Source organism: Urtica dioica, chromosome 10, assembly GCF_054948205.1.
Source record: "Urtica dioica subsp. dioica isolate 48M chromosome 10, U.dioica_male_clone48M_v1_H2, whole genome shotgun sequence".
In the NCBI taxonomy this organism is placed as follows: domain Eukaryota; kingdom Viridiplantae; phylum Streptophyta; class Magnoliopsida; order Rosales; family Urticaceae; genus Urtica; species Urtica dioica.
In genome coordinates this window covers 24,455,232-24,474,017 of record NC_142765.1, presented here as the reverse complement: position 1 = coordinate 24,474,017, position 18,786 = coordinate 24,455,232, and the positions used below count along the sequence as shown (strand labels likewise).

The following is an 18,786-nucleotide window of genomic DNA, read 5'->3' as shown; positions in this document are numbered from 1 at the left end:
TTAACATATTTTTAAAATTGAAATATATAATGATACTCTGAAATTCTAAGAAAAAGGGATTTCGAATTACATCAATATTTAAGTTTATAAGATAGGAAAAGTTGGGAGTAATTATGTGAATGTTGCATCTAAAAGAGTTTAAAATAGAAATTCAAGCGATGATTTAAGCCGCCTATTGATTCGTTGAAATTTTAAATATAAATTATGACACTTAACATATTAATCAGTGCATGTCTAAAAAACTTCTGTTATAGTGAACTTAAATCTGAGTACTTGCGACTCTATTCTTATTATTGTTTGGAGACTCGGTTCCTTTTTTTTCCTCACTTCTTGTTTTGGGCATATATACTTTCCTATGGATAACTTACCTTCATTTTGGCTTTTCTTCATATTGGCTACAAACAAATTAGTAAAAATATGTAGCTCATGGCTTTCAAAACATAGCCAAAAGATATATTATTAGGCGCTTAACTATACTAAAAAAGAAAAAAAAAACATAAACGTTAGAGGATTGAAAATCATCAGCGGTCACAGACCACTGATGTGAGAGAGCAGTGATACCAACCTCACACGTGGGGCCCGCATCCTCTCTCACATCAACAATCCGTTCACCGCTGACGATTATCATTTTCGTAAAAATTATCATTGTATTCTTGCGATTGATAAAAATCCCATGAATGAATATGCATATGATGCACACAGGAACATGAGCTGAGAATGTAATTGATGGATAGAGAGTTAGAATTGCTTATCATTATAATTTTCTAGTTTCTTTACCCATCAATAATATCGACCAAAAACAACCCCAAAATAATAGCACCTAGCAACTGAGCACGCCTCCTGTATCGGAGTGCCCCACAACTAAAGAGATTATTATTTTTTTTCTTTAGGATCTTAGTCTATAAATTGATAATAAGACATGAAAATTATAAGAAAGACAAGAGGAAAAAGGAGAAATTCGTTTAGGGAGAGTTAAAAGTCTCTCGTCTATCCGATTTATCTCTATAATTTATTAGTTTATGAGAAATTGACTCATTTGCCACCAATTTCATAATATTTTTGACATATCGGTGACATTTTGGGTCAAATTAATCTTTTGGTGGAAATTGAGAAAATATTATGAAATTGATGACAAATTAGACAATTTCTCTTAGTTTATCGATAAACTTCAGAGAAGTTATCAGCAATATCCACTTCCACATACCAAAATATAAAACAAATCCAAACCCATAGCCTAAAACAATTCCTATCAGATCATAGACTAGCATAGACTATCAAAGCCTATGTTCATAATGAAGAGAGAAATAATCGGGGTAGAACTCAACCCAGACGCAATGAACAAGCCGAGAGTTTGCGATTTTTCCCAATAAGAAGCATTGCTCTTCAATGCTACAGTAAAATCTTCGTCTCTCATCAACGTCTCTTCTTGACCTCGGACGACCTCTCCGACTCGAGAAGCTTGAGCTTGTGCTTTTTTCCCTCGAAGTGATTCTTCAGCGAATCCTCGTTCGAGCACGGAACCCCACATAGCTGGCACCACCAGGGCTGACACTTGTCAGGCTCTTCGAGCTTCGAACGGTGTTTGTGTCCCTTCAAGTGCTGCTCTAAGCTGAACCGGCCCGAGCACGAGATCTTGCATACCTTGCAGTACAAGTTAGAGCGAGGCAAAGGACTAGTGCTCGAACTCGTCGGTGGTTCCTTTCGCTTTGCCAACGAAGAACTAGAAGAAGCGCTCGAGTTTGGACGCTCCAAAACAGGACTCGGAATCGGAAATTTTTCCTGAAAGAGAAACGAAAAAACAGAAATCATGCAGTTTATTCTTATTAGGCAGCACCGAGTAAAACACAGGACTTGCATACCTTGGAGTGCAAGTCAGAGTGAGACGAAGGACTAGTGCTCGAACTTGTCGGTGTGCTCGAGTTTGGATGGTCCGAAATAGGACATGGGATTGAAAATTGTTCCTGAAAAAAAGAAAACCATGGAAGGTGAATGAACAAAAAAAAAACCAAGTAAAAACACAAATTTTTTTTTTCTTTAGTTTTATTACCTGCAGAGGAACAAGATTTTTTAACATTTCATTATCTCGGCCTAACTCTAACTCTAGCCTTTTCCGATACCCGAGCTCTCTTTGAAACGCGAGTTCCACGGAAATTGTTTTCACGCAGAAGTCGTCTTCCATGTTTTGATCTGATTTAACCTGAAGTTTTTGAAGTTCACAAATAACTGTGTTATAGCAATTTCAAGAAAGTTCACGAAAAAAGAAAAAAAAAATGCCATTAACCTTTATTATTGAGTTAATAGATAAATACGTTGTGTAGAGGTTACATCCTTAAAAGAAAGAAGGGGAAAAAAATTCGTCATTGAAAGTTTCAAAGATACTATACAAGAACTGAACAAGATTGAATCAGAGTCTAGCTCGTTAGTAATAAGAAACTAGGCGAAGCAAATCAAACAATCAAGCAAACCCGTATTTTCATTTTACTTGAGAAAGAAAGGAAAAAAAAAAAAATCATTTTAAGCTTAATTAAACCACAGCACTTGTGAAACCACAACACTAAATATCAAAATCCCGAAATCAGAAATTTGAAACCCTAGCAATCAAAAGAGAAACCCCATTTGATTTCATATTCTCGGACAAAAAAACACAATTCTAGTCTTCACCTTGTGAAATAGTCGAACAAAGGTGAAAATTTCCAAAATTGCGACTTCACTTCGTCATTTCTAAATCCCTCTCTTTCGGAGATTTCAGAGAGGAGAAGGAAGTCGATATGATGAAAAAAAAAAAAAAAAAAAAAAAAAAAAGTGGAGATGGAAGGCGGTTGATAATAAACACCGTAATGATTTACATAATGACAAAAAAAATAGATGCTACGTTTTTTTGCCGCATAATAAATCAACAGTACAAAAAATTACCTAATTATTATATTGAAGAAGATAATTTGTTATAATGTTACTAATTAAAATCTATGATTATAGCCAAACCCATAAAAAAAAAATACAGCTTGGTTCAAGTCCTCAATCACGCATAGAGTGAGTCCTCGACCACTTGACTCGAGTCCTCGACCACAATGCCAGCAAATCCTTGGCCACATCTAGCCCAAGTCCTCGGCCCAGTCCGGCTCGATTCCTCAATGCCTAAGAGCATCTTTAATGGTTTGTGGCTTAACAATTGTGAGGACTTGTTAGCAATTAACAAAAGTTGTAAGCTAGTTGCTTACCATTATTTTGCACTTTACCTATTAGCTTAACTAAACTACTAGTTTAGCAAATTAAATGGGTCATTTTTTTATTTATTTAATAAGTGGGAATTGAATAGAAAATAATAATAAAATATTAATTATTGACATGTGGGATAAAGTTAAACTAGGAGAGTGATTTATCTTACCAATAGAGAACAAATTTGCTTAAATTAGTTGTAGCTTAAATTGCTTATGTGGCAAGTTAAGCAAATATGTGATTTATCTTACTAATAGAGAGCAAATTTGCTTAAATTAGTTGTAGCTTAAATTACTTATGTGGCAAATTAAGCAAATATGGTATTTGCTTACCATTAAAGATGCTCCAAGGCCTCAACCAAACCATGCTCGGCCATCTAGCTTAGATCCTCCATGTCTAAGTCCTCGGCCACGCCTGGCTCGGGTCCCCAACACCCAAGTCCTCAGCCACAATGGATCAAATCCTCTGCCACGTTGACCGAGTCCTCGGCCACTCCACCATAAGTCGATGACCTCCCCTTCTTGTTTACAAAGTTCCTCACGTCTCTTTGACTCTTATAAATACATCATTAATTCCTTATAAGTTTAGGGGTAAGTTCTCTCAATTTATAGCAATTGTATCTTTCTCACCTCATTTCTCTCACTAAAAATACTTCCTTTAGTCTCCACCTTATGTATAGTAAAAAAAAAAAAAAAATTAATGTTAAGCATTAGAGAAAATCTTTTCTCTATTTTCTCATGAGACAAAGAGTCGAAACCACTTTTTGATGAGTCAAAGACGCCAAATCAGAGAATTCTACCACCATCAGACATCGTGCGGTCGTAAAATCCAACCCTAGATCGACTTACATTCCATTCTACGACATTAATATATATATATATATATATATATATATATATATATATATATATATATATGTGTGTGTGTGTGTGTGTGTGGAAAACAACAACAAAAATATGAGTCACACTAAACTCTTTTGTATACTTTTTTTTTTATTCTTGTAAAACACAAGGGTGTTAATGTCAATTCCTTGAGCCATTGGGGCACTTCTTTTTATTATTCTTTGGACAAAAATATTTGGGCTCCAATTATCAACTTTTTCCTAACCATATAAGGCTTACCACCAATATCGTGAAAGAAAGTATTACTCTCTTCGATAACAAAAAATAATTTTGTAAATTCATATTAATTTTTATATTCTTGTTGAAAAAATTAAAATAGAAACAAAAATATAAACAAAAACGCAATATTGACTCGAATTGATCATTATAGAAATGACAAGTTTAAGATTACTTTTTGAAATGTTAACTCGTAAGACAGTAAAAAATCAAATAAGACCCGATACACCAAATCTACAATAATGCTCATGAAAGCTAAATACTAATTTAATAGGAGCTTAATCATACAGGAATGCGCGCATTTGGAAACAAAGAATACTATTTTTTTCTTTTTGTAAAAGTGTAAAAGTCACTTATCACCTTTCTATTTAGACGCCACCATACGTAGGAAGAACTAACTCCACAAAATATGCAGGTCAAGGCCCGGCTTAACCTCTAGAAAGATCAAGCAATTACTTTAAGGGTTATATAGGTGTATAGCCATTTTGTTATAGGGGATTTAAATTTAGCCAATTTTTTGTTAATTTTTAGTAAATAGTCACACACACCAATTTACAAAAGGTATAAAGACCAGACCGACCTCAGTGTCAAATTCTCGTTCATTATTTTCAGCCCATTAATTAAAATGAAAATCAAATATTAGGACATAATTTCTTGCACAAATCAAGGGACAATCATTAACAAACGTAATTAAACATCACGCATCATAAAATCCATTCAAAACACACGCACCACAAAATTCACCGAGATGCTCCCTCGCCGACAAGAGCACCACGAATCTTTTCTTCTTCTGTCATCTTCTTTCTTCTCCGGGGAGACAACGAGAAGAAAGAAGATGACAAAAGAAGAAAAGATTCGTTTAAAAGAGGAAAATATTCATTTGTCCACACCGTGATGTCGGCCATGGTGTTCTCCGCCGTGGTCATGTTCGTCCAGAGCGATGAAGAATTGGGATTACAGGATTTCTGGTATTATGATGATCCTTCATTTTTTTTTCTCTCTTCTTCTTCTTCTTCTTTTTCATCGGAATTGCTGGTGGTTTTGAGTGTATGAGATTTGTTTCAGTGATTGTGAATTTGTTGAGATTTTGGTTCTGGTGAATTCTTATCCAGTATTGTAAATACGATGTTAATTTACAGTTAATACCAATTGTTTCAGCGTAATGCACTGTAAATACAAAGATGATTTACAGTATATTCGTGTAAATAAACTGAAAAAAATTCTGGAAATATTTTGGACACTCTAAAATTATGAAAACAAATAATATCAATAAATGAAGAATATATTTACAGATTTTATCCATAATAAATTTCCACGAAAATATAAACTAATTAGCTAAAGTCAACGCTGAAAATTTCCAAATACACGTTAACAATCTTGTCAAATCGGTTAGATTCAAAATTAAAAAAAAAACTGCCTAATTCAATTAGTGGGCGTAATAAATAAGGGCAAATGTGTAAAACTAATTCAATTAATAAGATGCCACGTAATTGAATTAGTTTCAGTTGAATTTTTATCCAGTATTGTAAATACGACGTTGATTTACAGTTAATACCAATTGTTTCAGCGTAATGCATTGTAAATACAAAGATGATTTACAGTATATTCGTGTAAATAAACTGAAAAAATTCTGAAAATATTTTGGACGTTCTAAAATTATGAAAACAAATAATATCAATAAATGAAGAGTATATTTACAGATTTTATCCATAATATATTGCCATGAAAATAGAAACTAATTAACTAAAGTCAACGCTGAAAATTTCCAAATACACGTTAACAATTTTTTCAAATCGGTTAGATTCAAAATTTTTAAAAAAATATGCCTAATTCAATTAGTGAGCGTAATAAATAAGGGCAAAGGTGTAAAATTAATTCAAGGGCCGGCTAAAGAACTAGCCAAAATGACACCCCTACTTTAAAATTATAGCCAAACTATTAACATATTTAGGAAAATAGTCAATTTATCATGACAACATTCCAATATTCCAATTATACCCTTAGGTTAATATTATTAACTATCATAGTAAATAATATCATCTATAACAAAAAAAATTAGTAAATCTAATTAACAATAACAAAAACTACATTAAATCTTATTTGTCGTAACAAGAATAATTGTAATTCTTATTTACCGTAACAAGAACAATAGTAAATCTTATTTACCGTAACAAGAAAACAATAAATTTTATTTACCGTAATAAGAACAATAGTAAATCTTATTTACCATAACAAGAACAAAAGTAAATTTTATTTACCGTAATATTTTGTAGTTAATCTAACAGGAAAAGTATCAGAGATGATGACTAGTTAATCTAACGGTAAATATGATTTACTAATTATTTCCGTGAACAGTCGAGGACTAACAATCCGACAGTAAATCATATTAACCATTGAGTAAATCATTCGTTTCTATGGTAAATATGAGTAGTTAATCTAACAGTAAATACGATTTACTAATTATTTCCGTGAACAATCGAGGACTAAAAATCTGACAGTAAATCATATTAACCATTGAGTAAATCATTCGTTTCTATGGTAAATATGACTAGTTAATCTAACAGTAAATACGATTTACTAATTATTTCCGTGAACAATCGAGGACTAAAAATCCGACAGTAAATCATATTAACCATTGAGTAAATCATTCGTTTCTATGGTAAATATAACAGTAAATCCGATCTACTGTTATATCGCTTTTCTCTTTCATTTTCACATCAAAGATGAAGACTAGTTAATCTAGCAGTAAATACGATTTATTAGTTATTTCTGTGAACAATCGATGACAGTAAATCCGACAGTAAATCATTCGTTTCTATGGTAAATATAACCGTTGGATAAATTCAATATAAATTTGAGATAAAAATTCTACTAAACTAATGAGTCCCGCCAGGCAATGAATATCGATATCTTCCGGCACTTCTCCTCTGTTTAGTTGTGCCCTCACTTCCTCCTTTTTGCTGTTCTCCGGGGAGAGAGTCCCGGATCTTCCTCGCGACGAGGTGGCCGTACGGACCATGCCCGTCGAAGACCCCGCTTCGTCGCTTTGCTCGCTCGGTTTCTGGAGTCCACGACTCCTCTGGTTCCTGCTCAATGTTTGCCTAAGGTAAGCGAAGATCGAGTAACATCTCTACTATCAGATAGAACAAAAAGATATCAAATTCAACACCTTAAATTTCAAATCATATGAAAAATAGTTTAAGCCGCACTAAAATCACCTCGTTTTCATCTCCCCAATGAACATCTATTAGTTTTTCTACGGCAAACTCACCTGCATAGATAGCAAATTCTTCAAACACTGTGACCATGGAATTCTACAATAACGGCCAAAGATTTATTTTCTCTTCTCCGTGAATAAGAGATCGGATCTCACACTTTGTATTCAGAAGAAGAATAACTACACTATGATGATTTAACTACATGGTTCTTTAGCTTTACCAATCATATAAAAAGAAAGCATGAGCTTTCTATTTCTTCTAAAGAGAGAATATTGAGAACGTACCTACAACAGTTGGGAGCAAGAAGTCACCATCACAAGAAATCTTGAGAAAAATGGTTGGATTTTGAAATCTCTGAAGAAAAGCTTGACCGACGAAATTGACATCGCCTCTGGACTGAAACTCATTTCTCTGGAAAGGAAACGATAACGATTTCCCTCCTCTCAAATCTTCACGAAACCCTCGTCTTCTCATCCGATAGTGCGATACAGTTTTTGCACTCAGTAAAACCAAACCAGAACAGCAAAAAAAAAAAAAACATAAGAAACTGAGAGAGAAAGAATGAGTTCGCTGGAGAGAAAGAGAAGGCCAAGACCTGAGAGAAGCAAAGAAGCTTCGAGGTAGTTGTTGCTTCTGCTATTGACCTCGCTACCTCTGTTGTCACGATCACGTCCGCCATTGCCGGATCTGCCGCGAGAAGAGTCGCAACGAACTCTGGCGGAGTTTACGAGGTAGAGATGAAGGCGAAATCACGGTCAGAGGCTTGATCCCTCCATCCACCACCACTGTTCGATGAACCACCGGCCCAACCGCCGTAAGACCCACCACCAGCGGGGCTTCGCATCGGCACCATGGCAGCGACCGATCTCAGCGACGGTGTCGAATCTGGCGGAGCGTCGTCGATGTGCCTTTGGAAATAGGCTAGAAGCATGTCTGGGAGGAGGGTGAGGCGGCGCAGTCAAAGATTGGGAGGAGGGTTCGGCGGCGGAGGGCGAACTTGGGATCGCTGAGCCGGAGGAGATTGGGGTGACGGGTTTTGAATTTGACAGAGGTTTCGAGGAATGATTTTTTTTTTCTTAAGGGTATTTTAGGACTCTAATTTAATATGGGCTATATCCCTAATAAATTCGTAGTTTGGCTATTATTTTAAAATCCCCCTTAAAGAATGGCCAATTGTTAACAAATCTCTTAATTCAATTAATAAGATGTCACGTAAACAAGATGGTTATTTAAGGGAAATTAACGAAAGGTTGGCTAAAACCAAATTGTTAGTGTTTAAGATGGCTACGAAGCCAATTATTTGTTACTTTAATCCCTCATTAAATAAACAAAAGCTTAAATCATGTAAAAAAAATGTTTAAATTTAATATATTTTAGGCTCAAATATGTTAAATAGTACTCCAAATAAATATTAAAAAATACCTATAAAAATAAATTTGTTTTAGGCCTAAAAAAGCTTTAAAGTCATGTGTACAGTGTACCAATAAAAAATATTAAAAATTCACACACAAAAAAAATACAATACTATGTATGAGTAGACAGAAACTCATATTCCAATTTACATCCACAAACATAAATACAAAAGTAATCTAGCAACGTAGTCAACTTCAAACATGGTTTTAAAGATGTAGCCAACGTTTGGTAAATTTTGTAATCTAGTCATTTACAGAAATAAACGGTTAGAAAATATCGAAAATACTCTTATGTAACATAAATCATAGAAACCAAATACTAGCCAACGTTTCAGCCAGCCGAAGTTTATTGTGATAAACGGAAAAGTCGCACCCGAATGTCTTCCGCACCGGAAAACAGTATTTGTAGTAGTGATAAACGGAAATTAACTGAAATTAACAAAGCAACGGAGATTAACAAAAAATTAGAAAGAAATAAACGCTCAATAACCAACTTTGCCAAATATATAATTTTTTTTAAAATTCTAAATAAATACACGTGTATTAACTTTGAAAATTCGTATTGAAAATTCTGATCGGCTTGTGAATAACACCATATTAAATGCGTATTAAAGGAAAAGAAAAAAATATCAATTGATAACACCATCGACCTCTACCTGCACATATATAAATTTACCATGATTAACATAAATTAACAAAGCAGCGGAGATAAACAAAAAAATAGAAAGAAATAAGAAAACGCTCAATAACAAACTTTGCCAAATATAGAATTTTTTTTAAAGGGAAAATATCAAGAATATCCCTCATGTTTAATCGAAATGCGAGATTTATCTCATCTATTTCTAGAAATATCATATATATCCCTTCAGTTTAATATACATGACATATACCTCCCCTAACAAAATGCTATATTACAAATATCACCCTTTTCGTTTATTTTTTACAAAAAAATTATTTGAACTCCCCAAAATACCCTTAATAGAATAAATATTTATTTACTATTTTATTAAAAAAAAATCAAAATCTCTTTTTATAAAAAAAAATCCTTAACTTTTTATAAAGAAATTTTTTAATTTAATTTTTTTGTATGTAGAATAAAAAATAAAAAATTATTTCATTAAGGGTATTTTGGGGAGTTCAAATTATTTTTTTGTACAAAATAAACGAAAAGGGTGATATTTGTAATATAATATTTTTTTAGGGGATGAATATGTCATTTATATTAAATTGAAGAGATATGTCTGATATTTTTAGAAATAGAGGGGATAAATCTCGCATTTTGACTAAACACGAGGGATACTCTTGATATTTTCCCATTTTTAAATTCTAAATATATACACGTGTATTAACTTCGAAAATTTTGGTTGATCAAATGTGGGTTACAAGTTTTGTAAGCAAATTCGAGTAGAGGATACGCATTTTGATTAAACACGAGGGATACTCTTGATATTTTCCCATTTTTAAATTCTAAATATATACACGTGTATTAACTTCGAAAATTTTGGTTGATCAAATGTGGGTTACAAGTTTTGTAAGCAAATTCGAGTAGAGGATACGCATTTTGATTAAACACGAGGGATACTCTTGATATTTTCCCATTTTTAAATTCTAAATATATACACGTGTATTAACTTCGAAAATTTTGGTTGATCAAATGTGGGTTAGAAGTTTTGTAAGCAAATTCGAGTAGAGGATATTACAGTAATTAACATCTTACATAATTAAGATACGTCATCATTTTTTGCTAGAGTGAAAATTTGGACGAAACGTTGGCTAGATTACAATTTCAACGTTTCGGGTGGTTTAGTTCGACTAATTTTTCTAAATACAATAGTCGCAAAAGCTTACCTTTTTTTTGGGGGTTGAAGTTGAAGCTGAAAATGGTGCGTGAGAATGTGAGAGAGGTGCTTAAAAGGACAGGGAGAGAGCGTCGCATTCTTTTGGAGGTAAATTTCAGGGTTATGTTTGGTAATTTGATAGAAGTACAGGGGTGTTTTTGGAAAACTAATCACCATTTTGGACTTCCAGTACAAACTACAAAGCAAGGCTAAACTGCCCAAGTGGCTGAACTAGAAACACTCTTTTTTTAATTGTGTTTATTTATAGTTTTATACACAGAAAGAATCAGTGAAAGCAAGCAATTTTTACTGCCTAACGGTAAAATTAAAAATTAAAAAAAATTTGAACGTCAAAATTCTCTCTCTCAGAAGATTTTTACAAAGAACAAATGTAGGTATATGTAGCCCATCCTAAATTTCAGTGTTTTGCTCTCACTTGAGGTTGAAACTTGGAAGTTCTTCATCATACCAATGACATTAATGAGAGTTAAGATATTAGGGGAGTTCTTTTTTGGACACTAATAATGTTCACAATAATTGCCAAGACCTCCGGCGCCACGTACCCGACCACAATTGATCAGTTTATCAATGACTTTCAGAGAACTAATCAGCAATATAAAACAAATTCAAACCCTTATACAATTCCTATGAGTCATAGACTATGAGGTAAGACTCAACCGAGACGCGATGAATAAGCCGAGAGTTTGTGCTTTTTCCCACAAAGATGCTGATTGAAGCAAAGCTCGTCAATGCACCAGAGCCGACACACGCCACAGTAAAACCTCCGTTTCTCCGGCGGCGCAGCAACGGCGAGCGTTGTGACCTCCGACGACCCCTCCGACTCGAGAAGCTTTAGTTTGTGCTTCTTTCCCTCGAAGTGAAGCTTCAAGGTCTCCTCGTTCGTGCACGGAACCTCACACACGTGGCACCACCGGCGCTGCCATTTTTCGAGCTCTTCGAGCTTCGAGCGGTGCTTGTGTCCCCTCAAGTGCTGATCCAGGTTAAACCGGCCCGAGCACACGATGTTGCATACCTTGCAGTGCAAGTCAGAGTATGACAAGGGACTAGCGCTCGAACTTGTCGGTGGTTCCTTTTGCTTTGGACACGCCAAAATAGGACTTGGAATTGGAAATTTTTCCTAAAGATAACCGGAAGATAAAAATCATGGAGTTTATTATAATTCAATATCACCAAGTAAAACACGGGACTTGCATACCTTGCAGTGCAAGTCAGAGTGAGATAAAGGATTAGTGCTCGAATGTGTCGGTGGTTCCTTTCGCTTTGAACACTCCAAAACAGGACTTGGAATCGGAAATGCTTCCTAAAAGATATGCGAAAAATTTGAAACTGTGGCTATTTGCTAAAAATTTTAAACTATGGCTATTTCAATGATCAATTGATTTCAAATTGTTATTCTGTATAATTTTTCCTTATAGAGTATTCAATAGCACCAAGTTAAACATAGGACTTGCATACCTTGCAGTGCAAGTCACAGTGAGACAAAGGGCTAGTGCTTGAGCTTGTCGGTGGTTTTTTCCGCTTCGCCAACAAAGAACTAGGAGTGCTCGGTTTTGGACGATCCGAAATAGGACACGGGATTGAAAATTGTTCCTGAAAAAAAAAATCCTGGAGGTTAACGATGAAGAGCACCAAGTAAAACACAACTTTTTGTTTTTATTCAATATTTTTTACCTGCAGAGGAACAAGATTTTTCAACATTTCATTATCTGGTCCTAACTCTGATTCTAGCTTTTTTCGATACGCGCGCTCTCTTTGAAACGCAAGTTCCACAGAAATTGTTTCCACGCAGAAGTCGTCTTCCATGTTTTGATCTGAATTCAACTTCAGTCTTTGAAATTCACAAATAATTTTGTCATAGCAGTTTCAAGAAAGTTTTGGTAGGTGAAGTTGAAGCTGAAAATGGTGAAAGAGGTGCTTATTAAAAGGAACAGGAGAGAGAGAGAGAGAGAGAGAGAGAGTCACATTCTTTTGCAGGTAAATTTCAAGGCTAAATTTGGTAATATGAAAAAAGTACAGGGGCGTTTGTGTCTTTCCATTTGGTCCCACAAACACGTCTGCGGTGCTTTTCAATTTTAAAGCTGAAATTCCGTGTGAACCACCGATGACTGGAATGTTGGAAAACTAATCATATGCTTTTTTTTATTATAACAACAACATTATCAAAAGAACACTGTTAACTTGAACTAGCAACACTCTTTTTTTTTTAATTATGTTGGTTAAGACTTTTGTACACAGCAAGAATCAGTGAAAGCAAGCAACTTTGTACTGCCTAACAGTTGAAAAAAAAAAATGAACATCAGAATCCTATCTCAGAAGATTTTTGTACGCACAGAAACCCATCCTAACTCTCAGCATTTTGGTCACCCTTGATGTTTATTGGTGTAGATTGCATGAATGAAATCTCTTAGATGTTGGGGAGTTGGGTTTTTGAGACAATGATGTTGACAATCATTGCCAAGACCTCCTTCATGTTGGGCCTAAGCTGAGGATTCTCGGCGGTGCACTTGACGCCCACTCGAAGAAGCTCGGCCATCTCGCCGGCGGCGCCGTCCACGTCACCGTCCCTGACTTGCTCCACAAGGCACTCCCCGGCCGAGTCCACGGCTCTCCGACCGCTCGCGATCTCCATCGCCACGACGCCGAAGCTGTACACGTCGCCGCGCGTGCTGGCCCGCCACGTGTGCGCGTACTCGGGCGCCACGTACCCGACCGTCCCCGCCACCACCGTGCTGACGTGGCTGTCCCCGGACCCCACGAGCCGCGCGAGGCCGAAATCCGTGACCCGCGCGGTCCCTCCGGAGTCGAAGAGGACGTTCCCGGCCTTGACGTCGCGGTGGACCACCGGCGGGTCGCACTCGTGGTGGAGGAACACGAGGGCCCGCGCCACGTCAGCGGCGGCCTCGAGGCGGCCCCCGAGCCAGGCGGGGTCCGCGAGGCGGTCCTCGAGGGTGCCACCTGGCATGTAGTCGTAGACGAGGGCGCGGGCGGGCCCGCGGCGGCACCACCCGTGGAGCGTCACGAGATTCGGGTGGTGTTGGCCGCGAAGAGCCTCCATTTCGGCTCGGAACTCTCTCTCTCCTTCCTCCGTGCCTTCTCTCCTCAGCCGCTTCACCGCCACTTCTCTCCCGTCCCGTAAAAATCCGCTGTACACCGTCCCGAACCCGCCTCTCCCAACCACCCTCCGCTCCGAGAAGTTCCCCGTGGCTCGCAGAATCTCCGCCTCCGTGAACTCCATCGCATCCTCCGAACCTTTGGCCTAAAGACGGACAAAAATGATTAACTTGGTTAAACTTCTAACCATTTTCAAAGGTTAACGGTTAATCATTAATCGTTCAAAACGGTTACAGATTTAACCGGTTACCTGTGTTTTTTTTTTAGAAAATTTTCAATATTGGTTGTGTTTTGCATAACTTTGCTTTTAAAAAAAAACGCTTTTAGATTCTGCTTTTGAAAAAATTATTTTTTCCAAAAGCTACGAAAATCTAGCTTTTCAATTTTCTTCTATATTTTGCGAAAGCACTTTTCAACTTTTACTAAAAACTATTTTTACCGAACACTTTAAAACAATTGGGCTTTTAGAAAAAGCTAAAAGCATGCTTAATAAGCTAGACCAAACACAGCCATTATTTTTCCTGTGTTAATTTTAACCGGTTAATTTTGACCAAAGTAGATTTTAACCGGATAAAATGCAAATAATCGAGCGGATAATTTTAAACGGTCAAAATACCCACCTTTATCTTCGCCCCTTGTGGGCCCCGCATGGCCGTGATGAGCGCCAGAGACAACCCCGTGCACATCACGAGCGCCAGGCTGGCGGCGAGGAACACCCCGAAGCCCGAGGGCTTCTGTTTTACCGTCGTCCTCTTCGCCTTTTTCGGGGGCTGTTTTTGTTTCCCCCGGGAGACGATGAACTCGGGGAGGACGAGATTGGGGTCGCCGAGGAACGAGTCCCGTTCGAAAGTCGCCATCTGGCCGGTCGATGGGACCGGGCCGGAGATGAGAGGGTTGTACGAGATGTTGAACTTGTTGAGCTCGGTCAGGTTGGTCAGGCTCCAAGGGAACGCGCCGCCGAAGTTGTTTCGAGACAGGTCTAGGCTCTGCAGGCACTTGATCCTCCCGATCTGCGGCGCTATCTCTCCCGAGAACCCGTTCCCCGACACGTTGAGCACGACGAGAGGCAGGTCCCATATCCCGGGAGGTAACTTGCCGGAGAAGTTATTGCAGCCGAGGTGAAGCATGCTGAAGTTTTTCATGTTGCTGATCTCCCGAGGCAGTTCTCCGTCCAATTCGTTCCCACTCAGCTGTACGTAGCCCGAAATTTGAAGGTTCCTCATAGTGGACCCGGATAAGCAGATCGGAAAAAGCCCTAGGCCTCTCAGAAGCCTGTCCCAGATGCTCCGGCAGCTTTTTCGGGTCAGGATGGTGTAGACGAAGCTGAAGGGCGGGTAGTCCGCCGGAATCCACCTCTTCATGGCCAAGCACTCGCCGGAGCCGGCTATCACGCGCTGAGCCCTCTTCTTGTTACTCTCGAAAGTCGGGGTCGGGTTTGTCCCGATGTTGGTCATCTCGGCCGGGACGGCGCCGCTGAGTTTGTTGTTTGCGAGGTTGAGCCAGAGAAGGCTGACACATCCTCCGATCTCTCTGGGGATGGGACCGGAGAGCGAGTTGTTGGCGAGCATGAGCCAGAGAAGAGAGCTTAGCTTCCCGAGAGTCGGTGGGATCGGACCCGTGAGGCCGTTGAAGCTCAGGTCAAGAGCTTGAAGGCTCGAGAGATTCCCGAACTCTAAGGGGATCGAACCGTTGAACTTGTTGTAGGCGAGGGACAAAATCTCTAAGTTTCTCATCTCCGAGATCTCGACTGGCAAAGGGCCCGAGAAGTTGTTGAAGCTCAGGTCAAGCCTCAATACTTTAGGCAGCCTCAGAATCCCCGACGATTCGATCCCGCCCGTGTACGAATTCCCGTGCAACACCAAGAACTTGACTTGATTAAACTTGCCGAAAATCGGCTGTATTTCTCGGCCGAATCGGTTCTTGCTCAGGTCCAAGAAGTCCAAGCTCTTGAGGCTCAAGAGCGACTCGGGGATGTCTCTCGAGAATCTGTTGTCGCCGAGAAACAAGGCCTCGAGTCCCGAGATCGATCCGATCTCCGCCGGGATTTGCCCCGTGAAGTTGTTCCTCCACAGATGCAAAATCGTCAGGCTCTTGCAGTTCGAGATCTCGCCGGGGACTTCGCCGGAGAGGTGATTCTCCGAGAGGTCGAGAACTTGAAGACTACAGTTCCGAGTGAAGACCGAGCCGTTGGGACCGCCGAGACCGCCGACGAGATTGTTCTCCGAGACCGAAAACTCGACCAGCCTAGAAAACCCGGTCCAAAGCTCGCCGCTGAAATTGTTGAAGCTCAGGTCCAAATACTTGAGCCTCAAGCAAGAGTCGAAAGACCTCGAAATCGCTCCGGTGAAGTTGTTTTGCGACAGATTAGCCACGACGAGGCTTGAACAGATCGACGGGAATTTCGACTCGATATCGCCGACGATTCTGTTGACCGAAATGTCTAGGGTTTCAAGCCGATCGAGCTCCGAGAGTCTAAGCTCGTCGACGATGATGTTGTGGGAGAGATTGAGGTGTCTGAGATTCCGGCACCGGCTCAGATCGCCGGGGATCGGTCCGGTGAGGGTGTTCTTCGAGAGGTCGAGATGCGTTAGGGCGGTTAGGGCTGAGAAATTGGGGAAGATCGTTCCGGTTATGGAGCTTTCGGAGAGAGAAACGCCGGTCACTCTGTTGCTGGTTTCGTCGCAGACGATTCCTCGCCATTGACATGGATTCGAGGTGTTAGAGCTGTTCCACTGTGAATAGCTTCCTTGATTCACTTTGTTATGTTTCTGAAGAAACTCTTTCAGTGAGAGAAGAACTTGTTTGTCTGTTTCTGCAGAATCTCCGGTTGAAACAGCGCCTAAAATAATACACATGAATATCAACCTTGGAAACTGTGAAAAAAAAAAAAAAAAAAAACCAAATTAAGCCTTTTGGCATTAAATTCATGTTATTACCTTTAATTAGGATTGAAAGAATGACAAAGGAGAAGAGAGCCATGGCGAACAAGAAATCGCCACGTTTGTCATCGTCATAAGACATGTTTAAAGATTGTATTACCAGTTGTTCAAGCTTCTTTTTCTTTTCCTCATCAGGAAACAATTTCTCAAGAAATAATGGCTGCGACAAAACAATAGCAAGAAAAATAAAGAATGGCTTCCTCTATGAATGTTCAAAGTATACGAAAGTTGAACAATACTCTCTTCAAATATAATATTACACGCACGCCCACCAAACTTATCTCGACTTTTATCTTTATTTTTTACTCGCTTTTTTTCTTTTTTCTTTTTTCTTTTTAAAGTTCAGTTCTTTCCAGGAAAATTACAAGCATTTATGATTGAAAATTTTATCATTGATAATTTAAAAAATAGATTAGAAAAAATTAGAACTATTTTTATAATTAGTTTAAAAAAAGCATTGTCAAAATACAATTTTTCACGAAATAATTAAAATTTCACAGGAATAAGATGAGAGTTTCATTTCTCAACTTTGTTGCTTGAGCCGCCCATGTTGACCGGTTTAGTTGAACCGGGTCGGGGGATTGACTAAGAGCGTGACAATCTATTTTAATTTTTTTTTTATATTATATAAATATGAGAGTGACAACTGAATTGAAAATAGCTCCATTTACTAATATTTATCATGCCTTCAAGTAACAACTTTGTCAACGTTTTTTTTTTCTCATATTCATATTCTTCTGATGTTTATGTGCGTACTTTTGATTACCTTATATTTTACCTGATATTATCTGTTTGATCTTTCTACATTGAGGTGCTTTTGTGGTCAAAAGACTTTTTCGTTGGAAAAAAAATAAATTACTGTAGTCTGCAGATCATATATTTATTATTTTAGAAAAATTAATTATTAAGTTCGGTTTATTTTTAACCAAAATCTTTTCGGTTGAATTAAATCAATAAAATAAACCTGATGTTAAGTTTTCTTGGGCAATTTTCTATATAAAAAATGGCTAATACAGGTAACTTTAATAAATAAATAAAAAGGTTCATTTAAGTTAATCGAATCTTTATTCGTTACTATGACATCATTTTTTAATTACTGGCTTTATAGTAATGCTGATCAAAACTGGAAAGAGCGTCTAATTTTACTATTTTTATGTTTCGGAAAACTGTCTCTGTCGATTAAAGTAATTAGTGATCGGATTGTACCATTATTAGGCTGTATTACAGAGTTTTTCAGTTTTTTATTAGGTATTTTGTAGAGGAGATGAATAATATGGAAAATAAATAAATAAACCTCAAGCAATTAATTATTTCTGCAAATTACTTGGGGATAATTTTGCTGACAACAAAATATATGGATGTTAGAAAAACTTGCCGATTATTTTGTTGGTTTGTTAGTAATATCATTAAATAAATATGGAAAAAATAAAAATAATAAAAGGGTGACTATCTCAGAAAAATACAAAAGAGTAGTCAGTGTTTGAATATGTGACATTCAAAGGAAAATTTAATAACGAAATTTCCTAATGCGACCACAAGAAAAATGCACGAGATTGTTTGAAGCATCTTTCACGGGTGACACAAAAGATAAAATTGCAAGATTGTGGAAGGCTTCATAAAAAAATTGAAAAAAAGACCTGAGTCAGTCTGTCTTCAACATGAACAAATGGTCGAAATAAATTCAGTGAATGCCCTAATAAATATGTCTGGAAAGCATTGGACTAGTGTTTGAATAGAAATCGATGAAGCTTATATAATACTTAATCATGTCATTTTTGGAGATTCTGGTCAATGAACTTGCCGATCGCAGTCAATAAAGTATATTTTTATTTTGTTCGTCTTGCTCAATCTGTTCTTCATCATCCTTGAATCAGAGTATCATCAACGCAAATTTGAGACCCCCCAAATAATAA

At 37.7% G+C, this 18,786-nt stretch overlaps 4 protein-coding genes across 5 annotated transcripts; all 4 read right to left on the bottom strand.

The window, feature by feature from the left end:
• Positions 1-1,129: 1,129 nt before the first annotated feature.
• Positions 1,130-2,970, bottom strand: LOC149384342 (uncharacterized). Its single transcript, XM_089629323.1, has 4 exons — positions 2,662-2,970; positions 2,048-2,197; positions 1,860-1,961; positions 1,130-1,779 (listed from the first exon to the last, which is right to left on the bottom strand). Exons 2-4 carry the CDS (start codon positions 2,177-2,179, stop codon positions 1,414-1,416), a joined length of 600 nt encoding a protein of 199 aa, XP_089485449.1. The 5' UTR covers positions 2,180-2,197; positions 2,662-2,970; the 3' UTR covers positions 1,130-1,413.
• Positions 2,971-7,077: 4,107 nt separating this feature from the next.
• On the bottom strand, positions 7,078-8,453 carry LOC149384341 (uncharacterized). Of its 2 annotated transcripts, none has more exons than XM_089629401.1 (3): positions 7,837-8,453; positions 7,553-7,605; positions 7,078-7,464 (listed from the first exon to the last, which is right to left on the bottom strand). In XM_089629401.1, the coding sequence occupies exons 1-3, from the start codon at positions 8,024-8,026 to the stop codon at positions 7,150-7,152; spliced, it is 558 nt and encodes a 185-aa protein (XP_089485527.1). In that variant the 5' UTR covers positions 8,027-8,453; the 3' UTR covers positions 7,078-7,149. The 2 variants fall into 2 exon arrangements, with proteins under 2 accessions (XP_089485527.1, XP_089485528.1); XM_089629402.1 differs by having other exon boundaries at positions 7,078-7,420; positions 7,837-8,451.
• A 2,717-nt stretch (positions 8,454-11,170) lies between these two features.
• On the bottom strand, positions 11,171-12,804 carry LOC149384340 (uncharacterized). Its single transcript, XM_089628860.1, has 4 exons — positions 12,495-12,804; positions 12,279-12,413; positions 12,019-12,123; positions 11,171-11,940 (listed from the first exon to the last, which is right to left on the bottom strand). Exons 1-4 carry the CDS (start codon positions 12,624-12,626, stop codon positions 11,476-11,478), a joined length of 837 nt encoding a protein of 278 aa, XP_089484986.1. The 5' UTR covers positions 12,627-12,804; the 3' UTR covers positions 11,171-11,475.
• A 132-nt stretch (positions 12,805-12,936) lies between these two features.
• On the bottom strand, positions 12,937-17,129 carry LOC149384339 (Leucine-rich repeat protein kinase family protein). The gene is made up of 3 exons (XM_089628859.1): positions 16,871-17,129; positions 14,555-16,773; positions 12,937-14,079 (listed from the first exon to the last, which is right to left on the bottom strand). Exons 1-3 carry the CDS (start codon positions 16,953-16,955, stop codon positions 13,228-13,230), a joined length of 3,156 nt encoding a protein of 1,051 aa, XP_089484985.1. The 5' UTR covers positions 16,956-17,129; the 3' UTR covers positions 12,937-13,227.
• Positions 17,130-18,786: the final 1,657 nt, after the last annotated feature.

Coding starts and splice junctions, on each gene's coding strand:
- LOC149384342 (XM_089629323.1), bottom strand. CDS start 2,179: ATGGAAGACGACTTCTGCGTGAAAACAATTTCCGTGGAACTCGCGTTT. Junction 1,962..2,047: donor AAAATCTTGTTCCTCTGCAG/GTAATAAAACTA, acceptor TCTTTTTTTCAG/GAACAATTTTCAATCCCATG. Junction 1,780..1,859: donor ACTCTGACTTGCACTCCAAG/GTATGCAAGTCC, acceptor TTTCTCTTTCAG/GAAAAATTTCCGATTCCGAG.
- LOC149384341 (XM_089629401.1), bottom strand. CDS start 8,026: ATGAGAAGACGAGGGTTTCGTGAAGATTTGAGAGGAGGGAAATCGTTA. Junction 7,606..7,836: donor CTTGCTCCCAACTGTTGTAG/GTACGTTCTCAA, acceptor CTATCTATGCAG/GTGAGTTTGCCGTAGAAAAA. Junction 7,465..7,552: donor ATTGGGGAGATGAAAACGAG/GTGATTTTAGTG, acceptor ATCTGATAGTAG/AGATGTTACTCGATCTTCGC.
- LOC149384340 (XM_089628860.1), bottom strand. CDS start 12,626: ATGGAAGACGACTTCTGCGTGGAAACAATTTCTGTGGAACTTGCGTTT. Junction 12,414..12,494: donor AAAATCTTGTTCCTCTGCAG/GTAAAAAATATT, acceptor TTTTTTTTTCAG/GAACAATTTTCAATCCCGTG. Junction 12,124..12,278: donor ACTGTGACTTGCACTGCAAG/GTATGCAAGTCC, acceptor CATATCTTTTAG/GAAGCATTTCCGATTCCAAG.
- LOC149384339 (XM_089628859.1), bottom strand. CDS start 16,955: ATGTCTTATGACGATGACAAACGTGGCGATTTCTTGTTCGCCATGGCT. Junction 16,774..16,870: donor TCTTTCAATCCTAATTAAAG/GTAATAACATGA, acceptor GTATTATTTTAG/GCGCTGTTTCAACCGGAGAT. Junction 14,080..14,554: donor CACAAGGGGCGAAGATAAAG/GTGGGTATTTTG, acceptor GTCCGTCTTTAG/GCCAAAGGTTCGGAGGATGC.